This window comes from Carassius gibelio, chromosome A3, assembly GCF_023724105.1.
Source record: "Carassius gibelio isolate Cgi1373 ecotype wild population from Czech Republic chromosome A3, carGib1.2-hapl.c, whole genome shotgun sequence".
In the NCBI taxonomy this organism is placed as follows: Eukaryota; Metazoa; Chordata; class Actinopteri; order Cypriniformes; family Cyprinidae; genus Carassius; species Carassius gibelio.
The window spans coordinates 13592358-13616127 of NC_068373.1; the positions used below are offsets into that span (position 1 = coordinate 13592358).

General features: G+C 37.1%; 1 protein-coding gene across 1 annotated transcript; it reads left to right on the forward strand.

The window, feature by feature from the left end:
- Positions 1-212: 212 nt before the first annotated feature.
- On the forward strand, positions 213-23141 carry LOC127948108 (vesicular glutamate transporter 1-like). Its single transcript, XM_052544716.1, has 13 exons — positions 213-348; positions 8655-8907; positions 11336-11454; positions 17085-17199; positions 17356-17443; positions 17638-17724; positions 18383-18525; positions 18695-18844; positions 19342-19474; positions 19995-20105; positions 20937-21064; positions 21161-21230; positions 21359-23141. Exons 1-13 carry the CDS (start codon positions 287-289, stop codon positions 21649-21651), a joined length of 1752 nt encoding a protein of 583 aa, XP_052400676.1. The 5' UTR covers positions 213-286; the 3' UTR covers positions 21652-23141.
- Positions 23142-23770: the final 629 nt, after the last annotated feature.

A 23770-nucleotide genomic window follows, 5' to 3' on the forward strand; every position in this document is an offset into this window, starting at 1 on the left:
TCTCTCTCTCTCTCTCTCCACACACACACACACACACACACACACACACACACACATATATATATATATATATATATATATATATATATATATATTCAGGACCTTGGACAGAGACAAAAAAAGAAAGCCAGTTAGATAACTGGTCCACAGATCGTGAGAGAAATCTGTGAGAGAAATCTGAGAGAGAGAGAGAGAGAGAGAGAGAGAGAGAGAGAGAGAGAGAGAGAGAGAGAGAGAGGGGGCTCACGGGACAGGAGCACACCGGTCGGACTCGGAAGTCGCGAGGATGGAGATCCGTCCGGACCGTTTTAAGGCTCAGGCAGGAAAAACTTTGGGGAAAATACACAGGTAAGTATCTTAATATCCTGAAACCACTTGGTACTTTAAAAAGTTTACATTTAATTGTTTTATATTTCTCGATTGGTTTCTCCGTATTCTTGTTTAAAGGCGAAACATAGCGTTTAAAATTGTTAAAAAAAAATTCGATATCGTGGTATTGAGAAAACATCCGTAATTCAAAGGCGATGTCGATGAGTTAAAGACAGTGACCGGATCTGACAGCTCATTTAGGCTATAGAAGACGTGCTGGTGAAACCGTATTACATCAAGTTTACTATCAAAAAAGTGATTAGGCCTATGCACTTCTCTATTGGTGTATTAAGACGTCAGGTGCACACCCTTGTCGTGATTGAATCTCAGTCAAAGGTGTTCTTATGTAATGCGTCCACTCTGTCCGATTGAGAAGATTGTCCAGATGGATCAGATTAGTTCGCGGCTAACCTGGTGCCACAGACATCCGACGCGTGGCATTGGTGGCTTGCTCTCTAGTTGCCTATCTGTGCGCGTGAGCGAGTTCATTTTTCAAACGAACCTTTTTATTCCACCTGAGCATCAGGTAGGATAGTCCCGCGCATCACTGCACAGCTCGCCCGTCCCGGGACACACACACGCACACATACACATTCTGATTCCACGCGCTAGTTGTCAAAGCAGAGTTGACCAAATTTGATCTTAATACGCACGAGTACTAAACATAATACAAACGTCCCATACCAAAAAATAACAAGTATTTTAATACTATTAACAATAAACGTGTAAGAATGAATAATGAAGTAGGCTAGCCGAATTTATTTAATCAGCTGTATTATGTTTTAAAACTAAGTAGAAAGGAAGGAAGTATTTTGTCATGACAGATTAAGAAGATAAATCTTGTTAATTCGATAGGATATATCTGTTTTAGGCGCAAATTCTGACAGGATGGACTTCCCAAAAGGTCAAAGTACATCCCTTTCGAATAGGTTTGTCTAATGCCAGGGAAAATGTTTGATAACCACTAACATCATAGTCTTGTTATATATATATATATATATATATATATATATATATATATATATATATATATATATATATATATATATATATATATATATATACATTTTATAGAGTTTTTGTAGAGTAGGCTATGTGCGATGTCCAGAGAGTCGTCAATGTTTAATGTCACTGACCATGCGCTTTTTCGCATACTTTTCCAATGGATTTTATGTAGAAACGAAACGTTTAAATCCAGTTCGAAAATAGCCCATGAGAAGCCAGTACACACCCACACACAGCTGTCGGCCCTACAAATCCCCGAGCGCCCCCTCCCCATCACTTCGTCGTCTCTCGCGAGCTCGCAGGATTAAGTGAAGGGTAGCACGCACCGCGCGTTCTTTAGCGATGCCGCACGTGCGCCGTGGTGACCCTTTGGGACTGAATTTAATAGAAGTTTTTGAATAAAACGTGGTTTTGTCCGCATACTAGAAATCTTAAATCTGACCATCTGTGCCTTTTTAAGTGTGAAACTACAGGAATGGTAGGCTATCTGTGGAAAAGTTTGTTGATTTGGATTTCTGCCTCTCATCTTTAGCTGTGAGACTCTGTATCCCTGATAATATTCTAGAGAAAGCATCAGCAGCTGATTAATCATTTAAAGCTCAGCAATGCGTCTCCTTCTCCTACTGTTTGCCTCACAGGCTAGCAAACACACGCTTCACACCTGCAGTGTTCCCTCTGCTCACCTCACTCTTCACATTCAGTCATTCTTCACTGAGGGATAGTTGGTTTTAATTATAAGTAAATGATCTTAAATCACACTTTTCACTGTTTATTGTCAATGACCAACATATGCCTCACAAAAAGTCAGTCATTTATCTTAAAAATAATTAACGGTTTATCCACAGAGTTGATGACAGTAAAAATGTTGACTCTTTTGTTTGGCAAAGGATAATTTCATAGCTTTATGATCCTAAATACGCAACCTAAATGCTTTTTTCACACATAGTAAATAGACAAAACTACAGCTCGATGAGTTACAACTTGAGATTCATTCTGTGATTTATTGTAAAATAATTTTTGTTTAAAAATGATATTTACTTCAGTGATTTGTTTGAAAAACAAGTACACTAAGTTTTTATAAAATGTTATTTTTGATGAGATTATTTTAAGACTATCATTTCAAAATACGTTTTATTATAAATTTTCATGTTTTAAAACCGCTGATTTAAAGTACCAAATTATTAATTTAAGTGTTATGAAAACACTCATACATTTTGTACTCCTCAGTATTTTTGTTCCAAAATGAATTAAATTTTTGTCCAGATTTCTGACTCATTCTGATTCCAACAGAAACATTTTAGGTCTTAAAGGGTTAGTTCGCCCAAAAATGAAAATTATGTCATTAATAACTCACCCTCATGTTGTTCCAAACATGTAAGACCTCCTTTTATCTTCAGAACACAGTTTAAGATATTTTAGATTTAGTCCGAGAGCTCTCAGTCCCTCCATTGAATCTGTGTGTACGGTATACTGTCCATGTCCAGAAAGGTAAGAAAAACATCTTCAAAGTAGTCCATGTGACATCAGAGGGTCAGTTAGAATTTTTTTGATGCATCGAAAATACATTTTGGTCCAAAAATAGCAAAAATGACGACTTTATTCAGCATTGTCTTCTCTTCCGTGTCTGTGTGAGAGATAGTTCAAATCAAAGCAGTCTGGAAATCCGGTTCGCGAACGAATCATTCAGTTCACCAAATCGAACTGAATCGTTTTAAACGGTTCGCGTCTCTAATGCGCATTTATCCACAAATGAATTAAGCTGTTAACTTTTTTAATGTGGCTGACACTCCCTCTAAGTTCAAACAAACCAATATCTCGGAGTAATTCATGTACTCAAACGGTACATTGGCTGAACTGCTGTGAAGAGAGAACTGAAGATGAACACCGAGCCGAGCCAGATAACGAACAAAACATTGACTCGTTCACGAGTCAAGAACCGTTTCTGTCAGACGCGTCCGATTCGTGAACCGAGGAGCCGATGATACTGCGCATGTGTGATTCAGCGTGAAGCAGACCGACACACATAGCGTCTGAACCGAACTGATTCTTTTGGTGATTGATTCTGAACTGATTCTGTGCTAGTGTTATGGGTGCGGGTAAACCGAAGGCTTGAATCAAGGGCAATCATCGCAAATGACGCCATTACGTCGAGCGCAAAAGAACCGGTGAAATGTTTTCTTCAACCGGTTTATTGAATCGAACTGTCAGAAAGAACTACTGGTGATCCGAACACCGATGCAACCGGTTCTTCACTCATGAACGAGTCAGTCTATTGTTCGTTATCTGGCTCGGCTCGGTGTTCATCACAGCAGTTCAGTCAGTGTACTGTTTGAGTACATGAATTACTCCGGGATATTGGTTTGTTTGAACTCAGAGGGAGTGTCAGTCACATTAAAAAAAGTGAACAGTTTAAGTCATTTGTGGATTAATGCGTATTAGAGATGCGAATCATTTAAAACAATTCAGTTCGATTTGGTGAACTGAATGATTCGTTCGCGAACCGGATATCCTGCTTTGATTTGAACTCTCTCTCACAACAGACACGGAAGAGAAGACAATGCTGAATAAAGTCGTCGTTTTTGCTATTTTTGGACCAAAATGTATTTTCGATGCTTCAAAAAATTCCAACGGTCCCTCTGATGTCACATGGACTACTTTGATGATGTTTTTCTTACCTTTCTGGACATGGACAGTATACCGTACACACAGGTTCAATGGAGGGACTGAGAGCTCTCGGACTAAATCTAAAATATCTTAAACTGTGTTCCGAAGATAAAAGGAGGTCTTACATGTTTGGAACAACATGAGGGTGAGTTATTAATGACATCATTTTCATTTTTGGACGAACTAACCCTTTAACTAAAAAGTAAATTAAAACTTGCATTTACAAATAGGATGTGGTCAGCTAATGGTGCTAAGGTAATGTTTCCTAGATGTGCCAGGCACTATTTTGCACAGATTTATTCTTGCTCGTCATTCCTGTTTTACGTGTTGACTAGACGGCAAGAAAGATCTGAAAGCATGTGAAGGTCAGGCTGCTGGGATGTGTATACGTTTGCATGTGTGTGTGTGTGTCAGGAGGGGGGGGAAGTATCTCCCCAGGTGACACGGTCCCACTGAGACCCAATCTGTTCAATAGACACAGGGGAGGGTCAGAGGAGTTTGGCATAAAAACCACAGAACAACACTGATGGTACAACAGAAATGTGTGAGGAAAGAGATTTGTGGATGAGTTTTAATCTGTTACCTTTATACAATATCATCAGAATTTTTAATGAAATTAATCAAACAAAGTCACAGAGACGAGTAAATTCAGAACAGCTCTCTACAAGAAACGGCTGGAAAATAGTGAGCTAAGATGATAAAAGGCAGAACAGAACAGAGATGAAGTGATGGTCAGAGAGAGGGGGGTTGGCGAGAGAAGTGTAGGATTATGTAATTATTTTGCTGTTGTGCCTTTATCCTCTTACAGCAAGATTAAATGGGAAAGAGTACATGTGTGTCAATGTATGTTTGATGTGTTTGTGTAGGTGTCAACAGAAATCTACATGTCTCGACTCAAAACTTGAATACAAATTCGCAACACTAATGAACCATGGAACATGATCTTGCACAATATGAGACACAGCATGATTTGGAATTCTGGATTGTCTTTTTTTTTCTTTTCTTTTCTTTTATATCTGTGATGGTCACATGGTGTAATACATGTTCATCATTAATAATCATAATGCTGTCCTGCAACATGCAAATACTGTCTTGGACTTTTCATTGTTGAAAACTGTGTTTATTTTGAAAAGGGCATATGCTGCACAAAAGATAAAATGTAAAATGATTAAATGTATAAAACAAACAATTTAATTTATTTAAATATATTTTTAATAAAATATTTGTATAATTATTATATTTAATAATGAGTAATTATTGTAATAATTGTAATTATATGCTATTTAATAAAATGGTACAATATTACCTAAAACATTTTTTAAAAAGTAATTAATAAATAAATAAATAAAAGATGGTTGTACAGTAGATGTTATGTGTAGTATGCATGTAATCCGGATATACTACATTCGTTATGTTGTAATTGTCATGTCATGTGACCCAATAGCATCAGTACGTATAGTGTCTCCTCGCTGCCATTCAAACTCCACTGAAAGCACACATAATCTTAAATAGTAGGTCATCTATACTCCTCCCCTACTATTTTATCAATACTGTGAATTTGGACATACTGTGCAAATCTTTTCATATACTATTTTTGTCTAGTAGGAGAGCAGTCATAGTCTGACACAGCCCATATATCCATAAATCATTAGGTGAAAAATACCTGGATGATATGCTGTTTTTGCAGAGATTAAAGGTCACTTTGAGGCTATGAGAGAGTCATTTTACTTAGTTTTTGTTAATATTTTGAATTTAGTTTAATCTTTATATTTACTGTTTTTACATTAATTTATAGTTGAAGTTTTAGTTTTGTTGTGTGTATTTGTAATTATCATAAATATTAATATTATATTTCTTTGGGAAAAATAAATGTCAATGTATATTTTACAAATTTGTTTATGTTTTAATTGATTTAGTTTATTTTAGTCCTGCAATTTTAACTAAACAAAATTGAGAAATGTTCCATTGGAAAATCAATATTTTAACATTTACATTTTGTATTTTATTTCAAGTAAAATAAATATATAGATACATTTTAGTTTTAGTTAAAAAATAACCATAGAACATTCTTTATTAACGAATTATTAACTATTTATTAACTTTATTAACGAATAAGTGGCATGCTGATTAAGAGTAAGGGATGTGTGTCTATTTGAGAATTGTACGACTAGATCAATAAATACTATTATCCATTTGCTGAAATAGTGCTGTTATAACGAGTATGCAGATGTGTTTGTGTCTGATCCAACTTTGGTATATGTGTGAGATATTTATAATATGCTGACATAGAAGTAGATGCTACTGGACAGGAATCTGTCAGTGTGTCTTTTGCCAATATAAAGTGTTTGTCGTGGCAAGGTCCTCATACCACCCTCTTCTGTTGTACACCTGTCTCTAATTAGAGAGCCTAACACACACACACACACACACACACACACACACACACACACACACACACACACACACACAGACATTTACAGGTCAGCAGGTGCATCATGAACCATGGAACAAGATGCAGAAGTGCATGATCTGTAATCCTGGGTTATGTTGTTTTTGTTTTTGCAATGTTCACATGATTTAAAGAGGTAAAATACACTGTAAAATAAATATTAATTACAGCCAACAGTCATTCTCATTAGTAGGTAGCATATGTGCTGCTGTTGGCAGCAATCTGTTTTTAACTAGCTTTAACCTTAATTATACTTCTTCCTGAGTGAATGTGTGTGAGTTATATTGTAGACAGACACTCACTTCTGTCCTCTTTTTCTCTATTTTTCTTTCATTCTACTCTGTCATCTTTTTGTATATATTATTTTCTCTGGAAGTCTTTAATTTCTGTAATCCTGATCTGAGGGGGATGCCACAGATTATCAGTGGATAAGAGATGGAATGAGGAAAGTGTAGGGGAGGGACATACATGAGTCATGGGAGGCAGAGATTTTAGTTATAATCGAAATACATTGCTCTTTTTTTAATGTCCATGAGACATCTTTTTAGTTTCTGTACAACACATCATTGCTGCAGAATTAAAGTGCTCCTCAACATACGAGCACACATGCTATCATCATTTCTCTTCACTTGTGTCTGAGTGTGTGTTGTTTGAGGTTGAGGGGATTATAAGGGATCTGCTTTTGTAGGAACAGTGACCGAATGAGAAAAATAAAGAGAAAGAATTATAGAGGGAGTGTATATATATGTGTATGAGGTTTGTGGAGCTCAGAAATATATATACATATATATATATATATATATATATATATATATATATATGAAAGTGAAACTGTCTCTCTCTCTCTTTTTATGGAATATATTACATTTTAAGTTTGCACTTATTTGATAATAAATATTATTGCAAAATATTATAATTTAAAATAAAAAAATTCATATGTTTTAAAATGTAATTTATTCCTGTGAAGTAAAGCTGTCATATAACTTTACCTGAAACTATGCAACATTATAATAATAATTTGACTTTTGATCAATTAATTGCATTCTTGTTGAATAAAAGTATTATTTTATTTTTTTTAAATCTTACTGATCTCAAACTTTTGAATGGTAGTTGCACACACACACACACACACACACACACATATATATACAGTATATCAGATTTAATGGTAAGCATTAGATAAGCTCTGCATTCATTTTGTCTGCACATTAAAATCATATACTGATTGTAAGCTTCAGAGCATATGTCTGGGAAAGTGTTTGCTTGTGTGCTTCTATGTAGGCATGTTTTATTGGCTGTAAACGTTGCAGACAGGTTGCATACCCAGATGGTCTCTCTTTAGGTCTCTGCTGGACTCGTGTACTCATGTACTGCTATCCAGTGAGACTCCTCATTCTTGTACCATGTCCCCTCTCCCTCTGTGTCTTCCCTCTGCATCCCACCTGTTTTTAGGTGGGTTTTGTGATGCAGTTATACGACCTATGAGGGTTCCCTAGTGTATGTGACTTCATATCCTAGCTTCATGCATGTTAAATGTATAGTTGATCTGGATCATAAAATATTTGAATATACAAACGCTAAGCATACGGTGCATAAACACCTAAACTGGTGGCAACATTTTTCGTATCAGTAATTTTCAGTGGGAGGTGTAGTGAGTAGTGCTCAGGACTGGTAACAGAAATTGACCTGGTTTGACCCCACAAGGAGCAAGACCTTTAATGGTCCTTTAAAGTACCATTGTGTCCTTAAGACACTTAACCTCAGATTAATCCAGGACTGTCCTCATAGTATGTGGCCTAAAAATTTATCTGGATTAAAGTATTTTTGACCTTTTGGTCCTCTAGGGCTTTTCTCACCTGAAATAGTTAACAATGGATCATTCTGAACCCTGGGTAAAGGGTGTTCATATTCATAATCTGACCTTTCACATCGTACATTCCTAAACACAGGGTTAATGTTCTTACTTGCATGTTTGTGGTGTACTACAACACAATATATTTTTTTTTACCTGTACAATGTCTTCTGCACTCCAATTTAGATGTTTTCCTTCAAAATTTGACAATTTACCCTTCAAAAGCTGAAACAACTGTTTATACAATGCAGAATTTTATGTTCTTCATGTGTACTCAACTCACATTGGCGTTATACTTTCTGTGTTCACATCCAGACTCCTCGAGAAACGGCAGCAGAATGGTGAGACTATCGAGCTGTCAGCGGAGGGTCGTCCGGAGCTGGTGGAGGAGAAGGAGCTTCCCATCGTGGACTGCACATGTTTCGGGTTGCCTCGTCGTTACATCATCGCCATCCTGTCAGGCCTGGGCTTCTGCATCTCGTTCGGCATCCGCTGTAACCTGGGTGTGGCCATCGTCAGCATGGTCAACGACCACACGGTGTACTACGGAAAGAAACCTGTCATAGTGGTCAGTGTCACTGCTCAATTTTTTACTTAATTAATTAAAAGTGCATTCAGTAAAAAAAAATTAATATAAAGAGTGGACAGAAAAGTCAGAAAAGGAGTCAGAAAATTTATTTGGAAACGGAACAAAGAAATAGTTGTTTGGCCATTTTTACGTATATTATTGGCCTTTTTAAAATATAAGATACAAACGATATTCATTAAGCATGGATAAATGCGTAAAGTGTAACAATTCAAATTACTCCAGGTTCGGTTTGTATCACAGTTTTGTCATCGTATTGGTACAGTTAGGAATGTGTTATGTTTAGGGAAAAAAAAATATTATGTCAAAAAATCAAAATAAGAACAATTAATCTAACGACAAGCCACAGCACAAAGAAATATAAAATAGCAGATATACAAATAAAATAAACAGTACTTTTCAGGTTTTTTAGGTATGTCTATGCCGTATTTTCCGGACTATAAGTCGCACTTTTTTCATTTTTTGGCTGGTCCTGCGACATATAGTCAGGTGCGACTTATTTATCAAAATTAATTTGACATGAACCAATAGAAATGAACCAAGTGAAAACATTACCGTCTGCGCACTCTATGCTGCTGAGTGCTCCTGTAGTCTACACTGAAACATAGAGCTCCCTCTCGCGGCTGGAGACAGTAATGTTTTCTCTTGGTTCTTGGTTCTAAATAAATGCGACTTATAGTCCGGTGCGACTATGTTTTTTCCTCATCATGACTTATTTTTGGACTGATGCGACTTATACTATATATAATAGAAATTTAATAAAGTCTATTGTAAAATAACACTGCATATTTGACTGTATAAATTTAAAAATGAATCCTTATCAAAGTTACAAAAGCTATTCAATCAAGAGCAATTAATGATTTCTTGTCTTTTATTGTTTGATTAACATTAAAAGTTTTAAGACAATGCACGGATCCAGGGTATCAGGGTATCTGTACGTTCAACCGACTCTGTCTGCTAGGAAACTCACCAAGACAGGAATGTTGACTTCAAATTATTATTATTATTATTATTTTTTTTGAGAATTGGTCCATTCAAGCAGAGCCGGATTATCCATAAGGGCACTTGGGCCAGTGCCCAGGGGCACCAACCATTCACAACAACTAGGGGGGCACCACATGACACAAGCTTTAAAAATATTTTTCATAAATTGTTTAATTATTAACTTGAAATTCTTGAAATACCATACATAACTCGTTTATGAACACTAACTTAACAATAATAATAATAATAATGTAATGATAAAAACTTCCTATTCATCGGGAAGAAGGAGGCGGGAACCGGCGGACAATCAAACCATTTTAATAGTTCAAAAATAAACACAAAACAGCGCACCAGCCCCTCACGGACGACTGGTGTGCGCAAATAAAAGCCAAAACATAAAATATGGTCCAGGCCTGGTCCTTTCTTGTCCTACACTATAGTCGCCCCAGTTTTATATCCTTCCATCTACTACGTGGGACTCGATACCGGCGGTGGGGCGCAGGTGTAGCTCATCTCCAATCACTACACCTGGCCTCACTCCTCGTTCCCACGCCTCTCGGCCCCGCCCCACTCGCCACAAATAATAAATTATAAATAAATAAATATTACATGACCACTATCAGTCCCCCCCTTCCGTCCCTAATCTGTCAGAGTTGAGTTGGTCCACAACAAGTACGCGCAAATGTGTCATTTTTTTTTACTGCTACAGAAAATGAATCAAAAGTGCCCAGGGGACACTACACGGTCTTAATACGGCCCTGCATTCAAGCACAAGTCTTGAAAGAGATTTCAATTTTGCGTGCTTTCTGAGACGCAGGTTTGATGTTTCGGATGAGTGCACACACAAATCTTCTCACTGCATGCGTGAGTTCTCATTCGCATCTTCTGGCTCAGGCGAGGCTTAAATGAGTTTAGTTTTAATCAGAGATAGCATCGTGTGCTGTTCATGCCTCACCTGTGCATGTGTGCTATCAACACCCGGGTGATGACGGCATAAATATTTGATGCTTTGAAGAATGATGTGTAATAATTTTTCAGTGCACTTTGACTGAAGTATTCTCATATTTGTCACACTGCGCTACTGTGTTGGAGCACGGAGTGAGGAACGAGGAGACATGGAGAATACTTTAAAGGAACCGACTTTAATAAACATCCAAAGAAACCAGGAACACAAACATAGCAAGGAAGATGACGTTCAATATCAGACGCAGAACTAAGAACTTCAAATACACATGACAAGACGAGGGGATGATGAGAAACACCTGGGAGAAATAAACATAAATGTATTTGTGCAAACAGGGTCATGGAAAGGACACGGGGGAGGAAAACACAAGACACAGAAAGACAGGGCTGACAATATTTTGCACAGAATACTGTCAAATATAAGTTGGATGCAAAGAGTATGACTCTGTCTTTTCCCACCCAGGAGGCTCAGTTCACATGGGACCCCGAGACAGTAGGGATGATACATGGCTCATTCTTCTGGGGTTACATCGTCACACAAATCCCCGGGGGATTCATATGCCAAAGGTTTGCCGCAAACCGGTAAGGTGATCAGCGAATTGATTTTTTGTTCTTTCCCTCAAGAGTATTATGAATGAAAATGTGTTATTTAAGTGGGAGGAGTCTGACTGAGTCAAATGTCCAGTTATGCAAATGTGTATCTTTTGCACTGGCTGTTGTTCCATTGTGGCAGCTCACCCCACATATGATTACGACCCCAATTCCAGAAATGTTAGGACATTTGTAAAATGCAATAAAATCTTTAACTTTCATTTAATTGACAAAAGTAAAAGAATATATTTCCAAAGTTTTCAATGAACAACTTAAATGTATTTTGTAAACATAAACAAATTTTGTTTTTGATGGCTGCAACACAATCCAAAAAAGTTGGGACAGAGGCTAAATAAAAGTGAAAAGGATAAAGAATATACAAATTAAACTGTTTTGAAAGAGTTCACAATCAGGTTTTGGATTGGTAATATACTGAACAAAATTATGAACGCAGCACTTTTGTTTTTGCCCCCATTTTTCATGAGCTGAACTCAAAGATCTAAGACTTTTTATATGTACACAAAAGGCCCGTTTCTCTTAAATCTGTCTAAATCTGCGTTAGTGAGCACTTCTCCTTTGCCGAGGTAATCCATCCACCTCACAGGTGTGGCATATCAAGATGCTGATTAGACAGCATGATTATTGCACAGGTGTACCTTAGGCTGGCCACAATAAAATGCCACTCTAAAATGTGCATGTTGCAAGTGACTGCAGGAATGTCCACCAGAGCTGTTGGCCATGAATTGAATGTTAATTTCTCTATCATAAGCCGTCTCCAAAAGCATTTCAGAGAATTTGGCAGTACATCCAACCGGCCTCACAACCACAGACCATGTGTAACCACACCAGCCCAGGACCTTCACATCCAGCATCTTCACCTCCAAGATCATCTGAGACCAGTCACTTGGACAACTGCTGCAACAATCTGTTTGCATACCTAAAGAATTTCTGCACAAATGGTCAGAAACCATCTCAGGGAAGCTTACCTGCATGCTCGTCGTCTTCACTGGGGTCTCGACCTGACTGCAGTTCGTCATCGTAACTTACTTGAGTGGGCAAATGTTCATATTTGATGGCATCTGGCACTTTGGAGAAGTTTTCTGATCAATCCCAGTTTTCACTGTACAGGGCAGACAGCGTGATTGGCGTCATATGGGTGAGTGGTTTGCTGATGTCAGTGTTGTGGATCGAGTGGCCCATGGTGGCGGTGGTTTATGGTATGGGCAGTGTATTATGGACAACGAACACAGGTGCATTTTATTGATGGCATTTTGAATGCACAGAGATACCGTGACAAATCCTGAGGCCCATTGTTGTGCCATTCATCCATGACCATCACCTCATGTTGCAGCATGATAATGCATGGCCCCATGTTGTTAGGATCTGTACACAGTTTCTGGAGGCAGAAAACATCCCAGTTCCTGCATGGCCAGCATACTCACCGGACATGGCACCCATTGAGCATGCTTGGGATGCTCTGGATCGGCGTATACGACAGCGCGTTCCAGTTCCTGCCAATATCCAGCAACTTCAGACAGCCATTGAAGAGGAGTGGACCAACATTACACAGGCCACAATCAACAACCTGATCAACTCTATGTGAAGGAGATGTGTTGCACTGTGTGAAGCAAATGGTGGTCACAACAGATACTGACTGGTTTTCGGAGCCCCCGTACCCCCCAGTACAGTAATACTGCACATTTTAGAGTGGCCTTTTATTGTGGCCATGTTTAATCAGCATCTTAATATGGCATACCTGCTACTATATATAATATTATGAAATGAGTTGAATGTGCAGGACCTTTGAGCCCTTAGATGGCATAAGAAACTGTCCTGCTATGGTGTTAAATATAGCCACATGGGCTCAGGAAAACTACTGTCACTTAACAGTCTGCCGCTGGCTGCATCAATAAATATGACTTGAATCTTTGTTACTCTACAGGAGATAATTATACATTAATTATATGCAGTGATGCCACAGGGTTCTCTGGTCCAGAGCTCATCTCAGATAGTCAAAAAGACAGTGGAATATTCTTTCTGGAAAAAATGGATATTGAGTTTCCAGTCTCAAAGACCAAAGGGTCCATCCAGACTTTCATTAGCAACAGATGCAAAAACAAAAGGTGGGATTTACAAAAACAAACTTGATGGGAAAATTTGCGCACCTGCACACAAACTCTGACACATGCGTGCTGACTTTTATAACTGAAGAGAGAAAAGTAATGAAGTAAACGACAATTTTAAACTCTGTTTTCATGTCAATATACACATTTACATTATTCCACTCTCATTAATGGAGATAAGCACTGGAATTACACAAAGTCATTACGTAGAAGTTAAAACAAAATTATACAAATCTATTTGTAGAGGATGTGCTTGAAAACTTTTACTGTGGCATGCTATGTTTTAATGACAATGAGGAGTGTGCCAAGTGCACAATAATTCAAGTTATTAGAAAATATTTTTAGTGAGAGCAATGATCAATGATGCGCACTTACTTCAATATTATGGCAGACACTGCTGGATTCGGTGGTCGAATGGTCCATTGTCCGGTTTGAATAGGTCCAGTGATAATAGCTTACAGTACAACTACTGCTGCACAGAGGTGATGTCTTGTGAAGGCATCTCCACAACATTATGAAAAATACCACTGTATTTGAAGGATACAACTTGACGAAATTGGTAAGATTGGCACATCTTTCCACAAAAATTTTAATTGTTTAAAACAATTTAGGCAAGGCAAGGCAAGTTTATTTATATAGCACATTTCATACACAATGGTAATTCAAAGTGCTTAACATAAAAGAAATTAAAATAATCATGAAGAAAAAATAATAACAAAAATAAAAACAAGCAATTTTAAAACATTCAACAGATGCACAGCTAAACAGATGAGTTTTAAGTCTAGATTTAAATGTGACTAGTGTTTTAGCATCTGATCTCTTCTGGAAGCCGATTCCAACTGCGGGCAGCATAGTAACTAAAGGAGGACTCCCCTCGTTTTGTTTGAACCCTTGGTATTTCTAACTGACTCGATCCTAATGATCTGAGTGCTCTGTTAGGTTTATATTCAGTGAACATATCTGCAATATAGTTCAGTCCTAGGTCATTGAGTGACTTATTTACAAGTAAAAGTACTTTAAAATCAATCCTAAATGTAACTGGAAGCCAGTGTACATTTGAACCATTTGAGTACCATCCAAGAAAGCCCGACCCAGTTTTCGAATCTCTTTAGTAGTATGTTATGATCGACAGTCTCAAACACAGCACTGAGATCTAGCAATACCAGCCATATTTTGCCAGAGTCAGAATTTAAGCAAATATAATTTATTATCTTAAAGGGGGGGTGAAATGCTCGTTTTCACTCAATATCCTGTTAATCTTGAGTACCTATAGAGTAGTACTGCATCCTTCATAACTCCAAAAAGTCTTTAGTTTTATTATATTCATAAGAAAAAGATAGTCTGTACCGATTTTTCCCGGAAAAACACGACCGGCTGGAGGCGTGACGTGTGGGCGGAGCTAAAGAATCACGAGCGCCAGTAGGCTTTTGCGTTGAGAGCGTTTGGAAGCTGTGACATTACCGTGAGGACAAAACCAACCAAAACAAACCATGGCTAGCAGTCAGATTCAGCGTATATTTATGATCCAGAATCAGATCCAGAGGCTGAAATTGAACAAGAGCAGCATCAGCAACGACGTCTCTATGTGGTATGTAACGTACTGAAACTGTATATATTTGCTTAGCGGTTTTGGAAAGTTCCACTTTGTCGTCTTTTTTTTTTTTTTTTTAAGCTGTACATGTGGAAAGTGCAGTTCGATGACAACATCGCATGTTGTTTACTTGATGTGCTTACGTGCCGATAGCTAAGTTAACAACACAGAGATATTTGAAGCAGTTTTACTCACCGCCTGCGGTTCCAACACACGATCGTGACCCTTTTTCGTTGGGACTGCATTAACCTTAAGAAATAAACGATGTGCACATCCGGCGTCAAACTGGACCACCTTGTTTGTAAAACAAGCATCTTCGAAATGCAGGGGAACAAACACTTGCACAACTCCGTTGATGCTCTGTAAAAATAAACTCCATCCACTGGTCCCTTAATGCTGTTTCTCTTTTGGTAATCTGTGCAGGGTTGTCTTGCCCTGGCAACCAAAAACACACTTCTTTTGTGACTTTTCGCGACGCTCTCGCTCTGATCAGTGAAGTCTGTTGTGCTCTCAGTGCTGTGCTATACGGGAGCGCGTGCTCTTCCGGGAGAGGTGCCCTCAGGACCCATATAAGGAAATTCCGCTCCATCTAACGTCACACAGAGCCATACTCGAAAAAAACTTTCCGAAACTTGTGACAAACCGGAAGGAGTATTTTTGGAACAGAAATACTCCTTCAAACGTACAACTTAATTTTTGAAACTTTGTCCATGTTTAGCATGGGAATCCAACTCTTTAACAGTGTAAAAAACTCAGTATGCATGAAATAGCATTTCACCCCCCCCCCCTTAAATGAGTGCTGTCTTTGTGCTGTGATGCGGTCAGAAACCAGATTGAAAATTGTCCAGGTATCAATTTGTGTTTAAGTATTTGTTTTCAGGTGATTACAAACTACTTTTTCTATAATTTTGCTGCCTATAAAAGGAAGATTAGATATTGGTTTATAATTGCTCAGAATGGTGTTATCAAGTTTGCTCTTTTTCAGGAGGGGCTTAACAACTGCAGTTTTCAGGGCGTTTGCAAATGTCCCAGAAAGAAGTGAGGCATTCACCACTTCTAAGAGATCTGCTTCTAAACAATTAAGCACACTTTTGAAAAAAAATGTGGGAAGTGTGTCAAGATAGCAGGTTGACGATTTTAGGTGCTGCACTATTTCTTCCAAACCTCATATTCCCTTAATGTCTTGTACCTTTGACGGTGTTAAACATGGTGTCACGTGGATGAGAATACACATGTAAATGATATGCAGATGAGGTTATGCATAGTAAAACATGGCGTTGAAAGCTCCATATGGTGGTTTTGGGAGGAGTCAGGGTGAAGATGCACATACACACAATCTACCCTGACTGGGATTTATACAGGGATTTTTGCATTTGGTTTTATAAATCTGAAGTCTTTTGTGTGTATGCAAAATCTAGCTTTTGTGCTTACGTACACTTTTAGGATGAAATATACAAAGAGTTTTATGAGATCTTTGTTGTAGCCATCAAAATCAAAATAATTATATATTTACAAAATAAATAACAGTAAAAGTTGGCCAGTGAAAATGTTGGAATTTTGTTTTCTTTGTTTTCTTCTTGAAGAGAATGAACAAATAACATATTTTTGTTTTTATTGTATTTCACAAAACGTCCAAACCTTTCCGCTTTTGAGGTTGTAAAAAAATTACATGATTTTACTAATAACTAATAAATGTATATAATGACAGTGTGTGTTCAGCAAAAGCCAAAATTGCAACATTTCTGATCCTGGTGTAATTTAAGGTTTGCTTATATACAGAGATAATAAACCTGATGAATATTCAGTGAACTGAAAAAGACTGCCAGCCCCAGTTGATGAGATATTAGCATGGTATTTGACTGGGATTTGGCCTCAGTTGACTGTACTGCTTGTGTGTTTGGTCTCAGGGTGTTCGGCTTTGCCATTGTGGCCACATCGACACTGAATATGCTGATCCCAGCAGCAGCAAGAGTTCACTATGGGTGTGTTATCATGGTCAGGATTTGCCAGGGGCTTGTGGAGGTATGGCATCTGTGTGCATGCGTGGATTTGTGTGGATCTGAAGTACACTGAAATATTAATGGTTTAATATTTATTCATCCAAATGCATAGCATCACAATCTTTTGTTACCATCATGGTTGCATACACATTAAATCAGTTTATTTCTCTACTGGAAGGGCGTGTCATATCCTGCATGTCACGGCATCTGGGCCAAATGGGCTCCGCCTCTTGAAAGAAGTCGATTGGCAACAACAGCGTTCTGTGGTGAGATGTCTGTCAATCATTTGAATCCATAAATTATATACTGTACACCTGCTGATATAATCAATAGAAATCACTTTTAGTCTTTAATGAATGAACTTGAATCAGTTTTTGATTTTGTTAAATGCTGCAATTAATGATAATGTTAGTGGATAGCACTAATAAGAGGAAGCATACTAAGAAACTGTATGTTATAGGTTCATATGCTGGAGCTGTTGTTGCAATGCCTTTGGCTGGAGTCTTAGTCCAGTACACTGGATGGTCCTCAGTGTTTTATGTGTATGGTAAGTAGCATATACATACAGCATGTTATTTTAATTCTATACTACTTAATATATTATTTAATATAAACTTTAGTTTTTTTAATAAAGCAAGTAAAACCAAACATTTTAATTCACAATATATAATATACACTATCACTCAAAGGTTGAGGGTCAGTAAGATTATTTATTTTCCTAATATGTTTAATCACAAGGATGAATAAAATTAGTCAAATATGACAGTAAAGACATTTATAATGATACAAAACATTTTTTTATATTGTTCTTTTATATTGCACTTTATATTCATCACAGATTCCACAAAAAATATCAAGTAGCACAACCTTTTGCAACACTGATGATAACAAGAAATAATTAATCAAATCATCAAATCAGAATGATATCTTAAGGATCATGTGACACTGAAGACTGGAGGAATGAGTCAGAAAATTAAGCTTTTAATAAACTTGATTTTAAAATATATATTGAAAAAGAAAAGTTATTTTAATTTGTAATAATATTTTAATATTTCTCAATATTATTGACTTTACTGTTTTTTTATCAAATAAATGCAGCCTTGGGGAGCTTGGTGAAACTTATACTTTAGAGTATATATATATATATATAATGCATAATTGTCATTATATAAAATAATTCTTCTCATCCGTTTCTCTTTTCACAGGGACTGTTGGGATATTCTGGTATCTTTTCTGGATTTTAGTTTCCTATGAGAGTCCAGCTGCTCATCCAACCATCTCACCAGAGGAGAGGAAGTACATTGAGGATGCCATCGGGGAAACCACTGGCCTGGTCAACCCTCTGCAGGTACAGGCATTATTTCTCTCTCTGAATCACTCTTCCACACATTTTCCCTCTCACTGTCACACACACACACACACACATACACACACAATAAATCTTCTATCATTTCACAATTGCTACATGCTGCAATGTTCTGGATATGTTTGACCTCTGCTTTTTTGCCACCCTGCAGAAATTTAACACTCCCTGGCGGCACTTCTTTACCTCCATGCCCGTGTATGCCATCATTGTGGCCAACTTTTGCAGAAGTTGGACATTCTACCTGCTCCTCATCAGCCAGCCCGCTTACTTCGAGGAGGTGTTTGGCTTTGAAATCAGCAAGGTGAAACACACACACTTAAATTAGTGAAGTGTTCATGATGCTCTGCAACAGTGCTTCTGAACTGGCAGGTCACAATGCAAAAATAAATCATAGGTCTGTTATGACATGTTGCAGACAGCAGGAAAAAGCAATGCTAAATATAAACAATAAAATGCCAATGCATATATATATATATATACATAAGAAAACAACCTGGACTATGGTAAATATCAGTTGAAATCAGAATAAACATGGTTTTTGTGTTTTGTGCTGTGAATTACTGGCTGCCAAGAATATTACACATTTATAAACTAAAACTGTTGAATGGCTGCTGTGTCATGCTAATAAAAATGTATAGTAAAAATGATAATAATAAAAAAAAAGAGGTGTTTATAAGTAAAATTTATCCTAAAAGAAACCAGTTGAGGAACACAGTATGCACTGTTTAGTACTGTGCAGCTGGATGAAGATATTTTTTTTTGTCAGTAACTACTCTTTCTGTTCCTTCTGTCGCTCAGGTGGGGATGGTGTCTGCACTTCCTCATTTAGTGATGACCATCATTGTGCCAATTGGAGGACAACTTGCCGACTACCTGAGAACACATAATTTAATGACCACAACGAATGTCCGAAAACTCATGAACTGTGGAGGTAAGATGTAGATAAGGTCAAATATATATTCATTTTACCCAAGAATATAAGAGATCTGTCTTTATTTACTCACCCTTAAGGTTTTTTATCTTATTTATTTTTTACTTTTAGCACTATAATAGGACCAACAGAATGATATGAGCCTTAATAAACACCCATAATATAATACATATAAAAGCCAGCACACAAAGTGTTTTAAATAACAGAGGGTGTGCAGAGGCAGAAACTGCATATAGGTGTTTGATGCCAGTCCAATTACAGTATCTGCCTATTTTTGCTCTGTCTGGTCCTGCAATGGCAGCTGGGGCATTAACCACTGATGCGTCAATGCATGACACACTCACTCTCTCTCTCACAATCATCTGCACACACAACATACAAACACACATAACACAGATACAGATGCACCAGAGCATGCAGGAAATTGGTGACATTGGTATATTCAGACACAGGTACACCATGACACACAGTAAACCTTGTATGTTTTATCCAATACACTGGACTGTTGTGTGTGTTTTAGGGTTTGGAATGGAAGCCACTCTACTCTTGGTTGTTGGTTTCTCACATACTAAAGCAATAGCCATTTCCTTCCTTGTGCTGGCTGTTGGCTTCAGTGGATTTGCAATTTCAGGTTAGTAAAAAAAAAAAAGAACACAATAAAGAACTCACTTAGCTTTTGTGTACACTACCATTCAAAAGTTTGGGGTCATGCTTTTAGTGTCTTATGCTTCCCAAGACTGCATTTATGTGATCAAAAATAGTAATTTTTGATCACATAGATGCAGAAAAAACAGTAATCTTCTGAAATATGATCACAATTTAAAATAACCGTTTTCAAGTGTATATTCAGCATCAGTACTCCAGTCTTCAGATCCTTCAGAAATCATTCTAATGTGCTGATTTGCTGCTCCAGAAACATTTCTTCTTATCATCGATGTTGAAAACTGTTGTGCTGCTTAATATTTCTGTGGAAACCATAATACTTTTTACCCCAGAATTCTTTGATAAAACAGAAAATCTTTTGTAAACAGAAATCTTTTGTGAGATGAAAATTGTCTTTATTCCCATTCTTGATTTAATGCATCTTTGCAGGAGAAAAGTATTAATTTCTTTCAATGATCCCAAACTTTTCAACAGTACTGTACTGTATATCACTCGCTGCTTCCTTTGAGGCCAAAAATTATCCTTAGTTACTCAGATACATTTTCTATGGAAGCATATTCGTGCCCTTTTTATATAAAAAAAAGATAAATGTAGGATAAGGATTATAATAAAATATAAAAAGTGACGTTGTGAGATATGAAGTAACATTGTTAGACATAAAGACACAAAAATCTCATTTTGATATATAATTTCGCAACCATCAGGAATAAAGTTGCAATTGTAAGATATGCATTTGCAATTTTAGAGACATGTTAAGATGCATGACAAACATATTCCTCTTATGTTCTTTCTCTTTCAGGGTTTAATGTGAATCATCTTGATATTGCTCCACGTTATGCCAGTATCCTGATGGGAATCTCCAATGGAGTGGGAACTTTGTCAGGAATGGTGTGTCCTCTCATAGTTGGAGCGATGACCAAACATAAGGTACAAACTAATATCACACAAACTTCACATGCCAAATAATTGATTTCTGTTTTTAATTGGTTTTATTTACTTCTTTTTTGTTTTTTTTGCCTGCAGACACGTGAAGAGTGGCAATATGTCTTCCTCATTGCAGCACTGGTGCATTATGGGGGTGTGATCTTTTATGGTATGTTGTACTATGTTCAGCTAATCATGCAAACGTGTTTAAATCTCTTTTTATTTCACAAATAATGAAGATTCTAAATTATTTTTGTCATTTCTCTCCTGAAATGCTGGTTTTGAATATGTTCTCAGGGATCTTTGCATCAGGTGAGAAGCAGCCATGGGCGGATGCTGAGAATACCAGTGAGGAGAAGTGTGGCATTCTGGGAGAGGACGAACTGGCCAATGAAACAGAAGAGCTGTACAGGACTGGTGGACAGTATGGGGCTATAAACAACCCCCATGCTGGGGGTCCGAACGGAGGAGGTGCTGGGGCAGGATGGGTATCAGATTGGGATAAACCAGAAGAATATACTCAACCAGTCGAGACAAATAGTTATTTACATGCCAGAGAGGGAGAGAGAAAGAGAGCTCACATACAGTAGTGGGAAGAAACAGAGTCGATGTTTAAGAGTAAGAGGAATAAAGATCCATGCAGAGTGAATAAATCGACACAGTGAGTGAGCGAATGTGTGAATAAACAAGCGAGTGTCCAAACTGATGATAAACTGATAATGTGATGATTGTTCTATAAACCTACACACAGAAGATGTGAGTCATTTGTGTGTCAGATTGAGAAAACAGTGGCGCTCTGTGAATTATATGTTCAGTATTATAGGCTTCCTGCCAAAATCACTGTAATGCACTTAAAATGACACAGTGATGTTAGACATGTTTATGGTTGTGGTGTACGAGTATACAGTATATGAGCTTTTGTGTGTGTGTGTGTGTGCTCATGGTGAGTGTGTGTGTAAGTTTCCGTACTGTGCTCAGTTCCTTTTGTTTTATCCAGTGCTTTAAATGGTTTAAAAGGGTTCAAGCAAATCTGTGGATGTTTAGATATTCATTCGATCATAAGTTTGTGCACTTATATCCTTATAGCCCATATCCTTAAAGGGACAGTCACCGAAAAAGAAAATTCTGTCATTATTTTCTCTTTATGTGGTTTATAAGTTTGTTTATATATGTGTGTGTGTATGTGTGTGTGTTAAATATTTTAATATATTTTAGAAATTAGGTTTAATACATTTTGGGCTAAACTAGTCCTTTAAACATGACTGAATGTGTGTGTGAGTTTAAACCACCCAGATATTCATCATTGGGTGAGTGCGAAAGTGTGTTTTCATCCTTTGATGTACTATATTACTCAGATATACACATTTTCACAAGCTTACACACAGTACATGCACACATATTCAATAAATCTGTGGATAAATCTGTTTTTTGCATGTTGAAGTTTTACTGATATTACTACCAGGTAAATTAATAGTCATTTACACAGTGTATTTACATTTATGCATTTGCAGATGATTTTTTAATCCAAAACTATAGATGGGAATGGAACCCATGACATTGGCATTGCTGATACCACACTCTGTTGTTTGAGCTACATGAATGCCAAGAGTCCAAATATACAGACACACACAAACACAGAAATAAACAAAATCCCAGGTGAAATACAAGGAGGAAGTGCCGACATTCTGAGACTCTAGATCAGTGTGGGAAATTGATAAATTGTAATCTCAGTTTATGCAGATTTCTTCTCATCATGTGCATCCGTTTAGAGGCCATTCAGTCAGAGTGAAGGAAGAATTTAGGGAACCACTCAGTCTGATTCTGCCCCATAATTTGATGTTATTCTGCTTAATGTGTGTTTTTTTTTTTTTTTTTTTTTTTGCACTTCTTTTCTGAACATTGAATTCGTTTCTTTCATATTTTGTTTTCCTAAACGTAACTTGACTTCTCATCACAATATCCCTTTGGAGAAAAAATAAATATAATAATATAAATAATAATAACATGATAACAATAATAAAAAGATGTACAAATTGTATATGTGAAGAATCCCTGTGTACAATTAAACGAATTCAGTGTATTAAGTGTCTAGCATTTATTCTTTGCGATAATAACTGATCAAACGGGCACAAGAAACTGTTTGAGACAGCAGACGTGTGGTAGGCGATGTGTTAGTATGAATCTGCATTACAATACAAGCCAAAATCAGTTTTTTTCCAGCATCACTCTGATTACTTGCCCACGTGCGTCATTTCTTTCTGTTTATACCTTTCTTCATCTCTCTATTCTGCCCCTCTCTAATGCTCCTCTCCACCCACAGAGGGCATCTGCTGTCTTCTAATCTTTGCGTAAAATCAAGATAATCCCTCTATCCATCTGTCATTCAGAGAGAGAGAAAGCATTTTTGCACCGGAGAGATTTGCTGTTGTGTTGTCAGTGACATCTAGTGGTCAAAATGAGTAAATGAAAATACACTAAAATAATAGCGTTTTAGATTTGACCAGATTTAGCTTCAAGTAGGTTTGGTAAAAGGCATTACATTGCCAAAGCACTTTTAACATTAAATTATAGACATACACATTTACTCATGCTAAACAATAAATAAATAAGAACGTGAAACAATAAGAAAGAAAAGGCAAAAGCTTTATGCAGTTTCTTTAACTCTTTCTTTTATTGGGATAATTTTTATTATTATTTCTTTGATTATTT

Bases quoted from the DNA above. Each gene is read 5' to 3' on its own strand.
- LOC127948108 (XM_052544716.1), top strand. From the start codon at position 287: ATGGAGATCCGTCCGGACCGTTTTAAGGCTCAGGCAGGAAAAACTTTG. The intron at 21,065-21,160 runs GTACAAACTAAT...TTTTGCCTGCAG, and splicing joins GAGCGATGACCAAACATAAG to ACACGTGAAGAGTGGCAATA. The intron at 21,231-21,358 runs GTATGTTGTACT...ATATGTTCTCAG, and splicing joins TGGGGGTGTGATCTTTTATG to GGATCTTTGCATCAGGTGAG.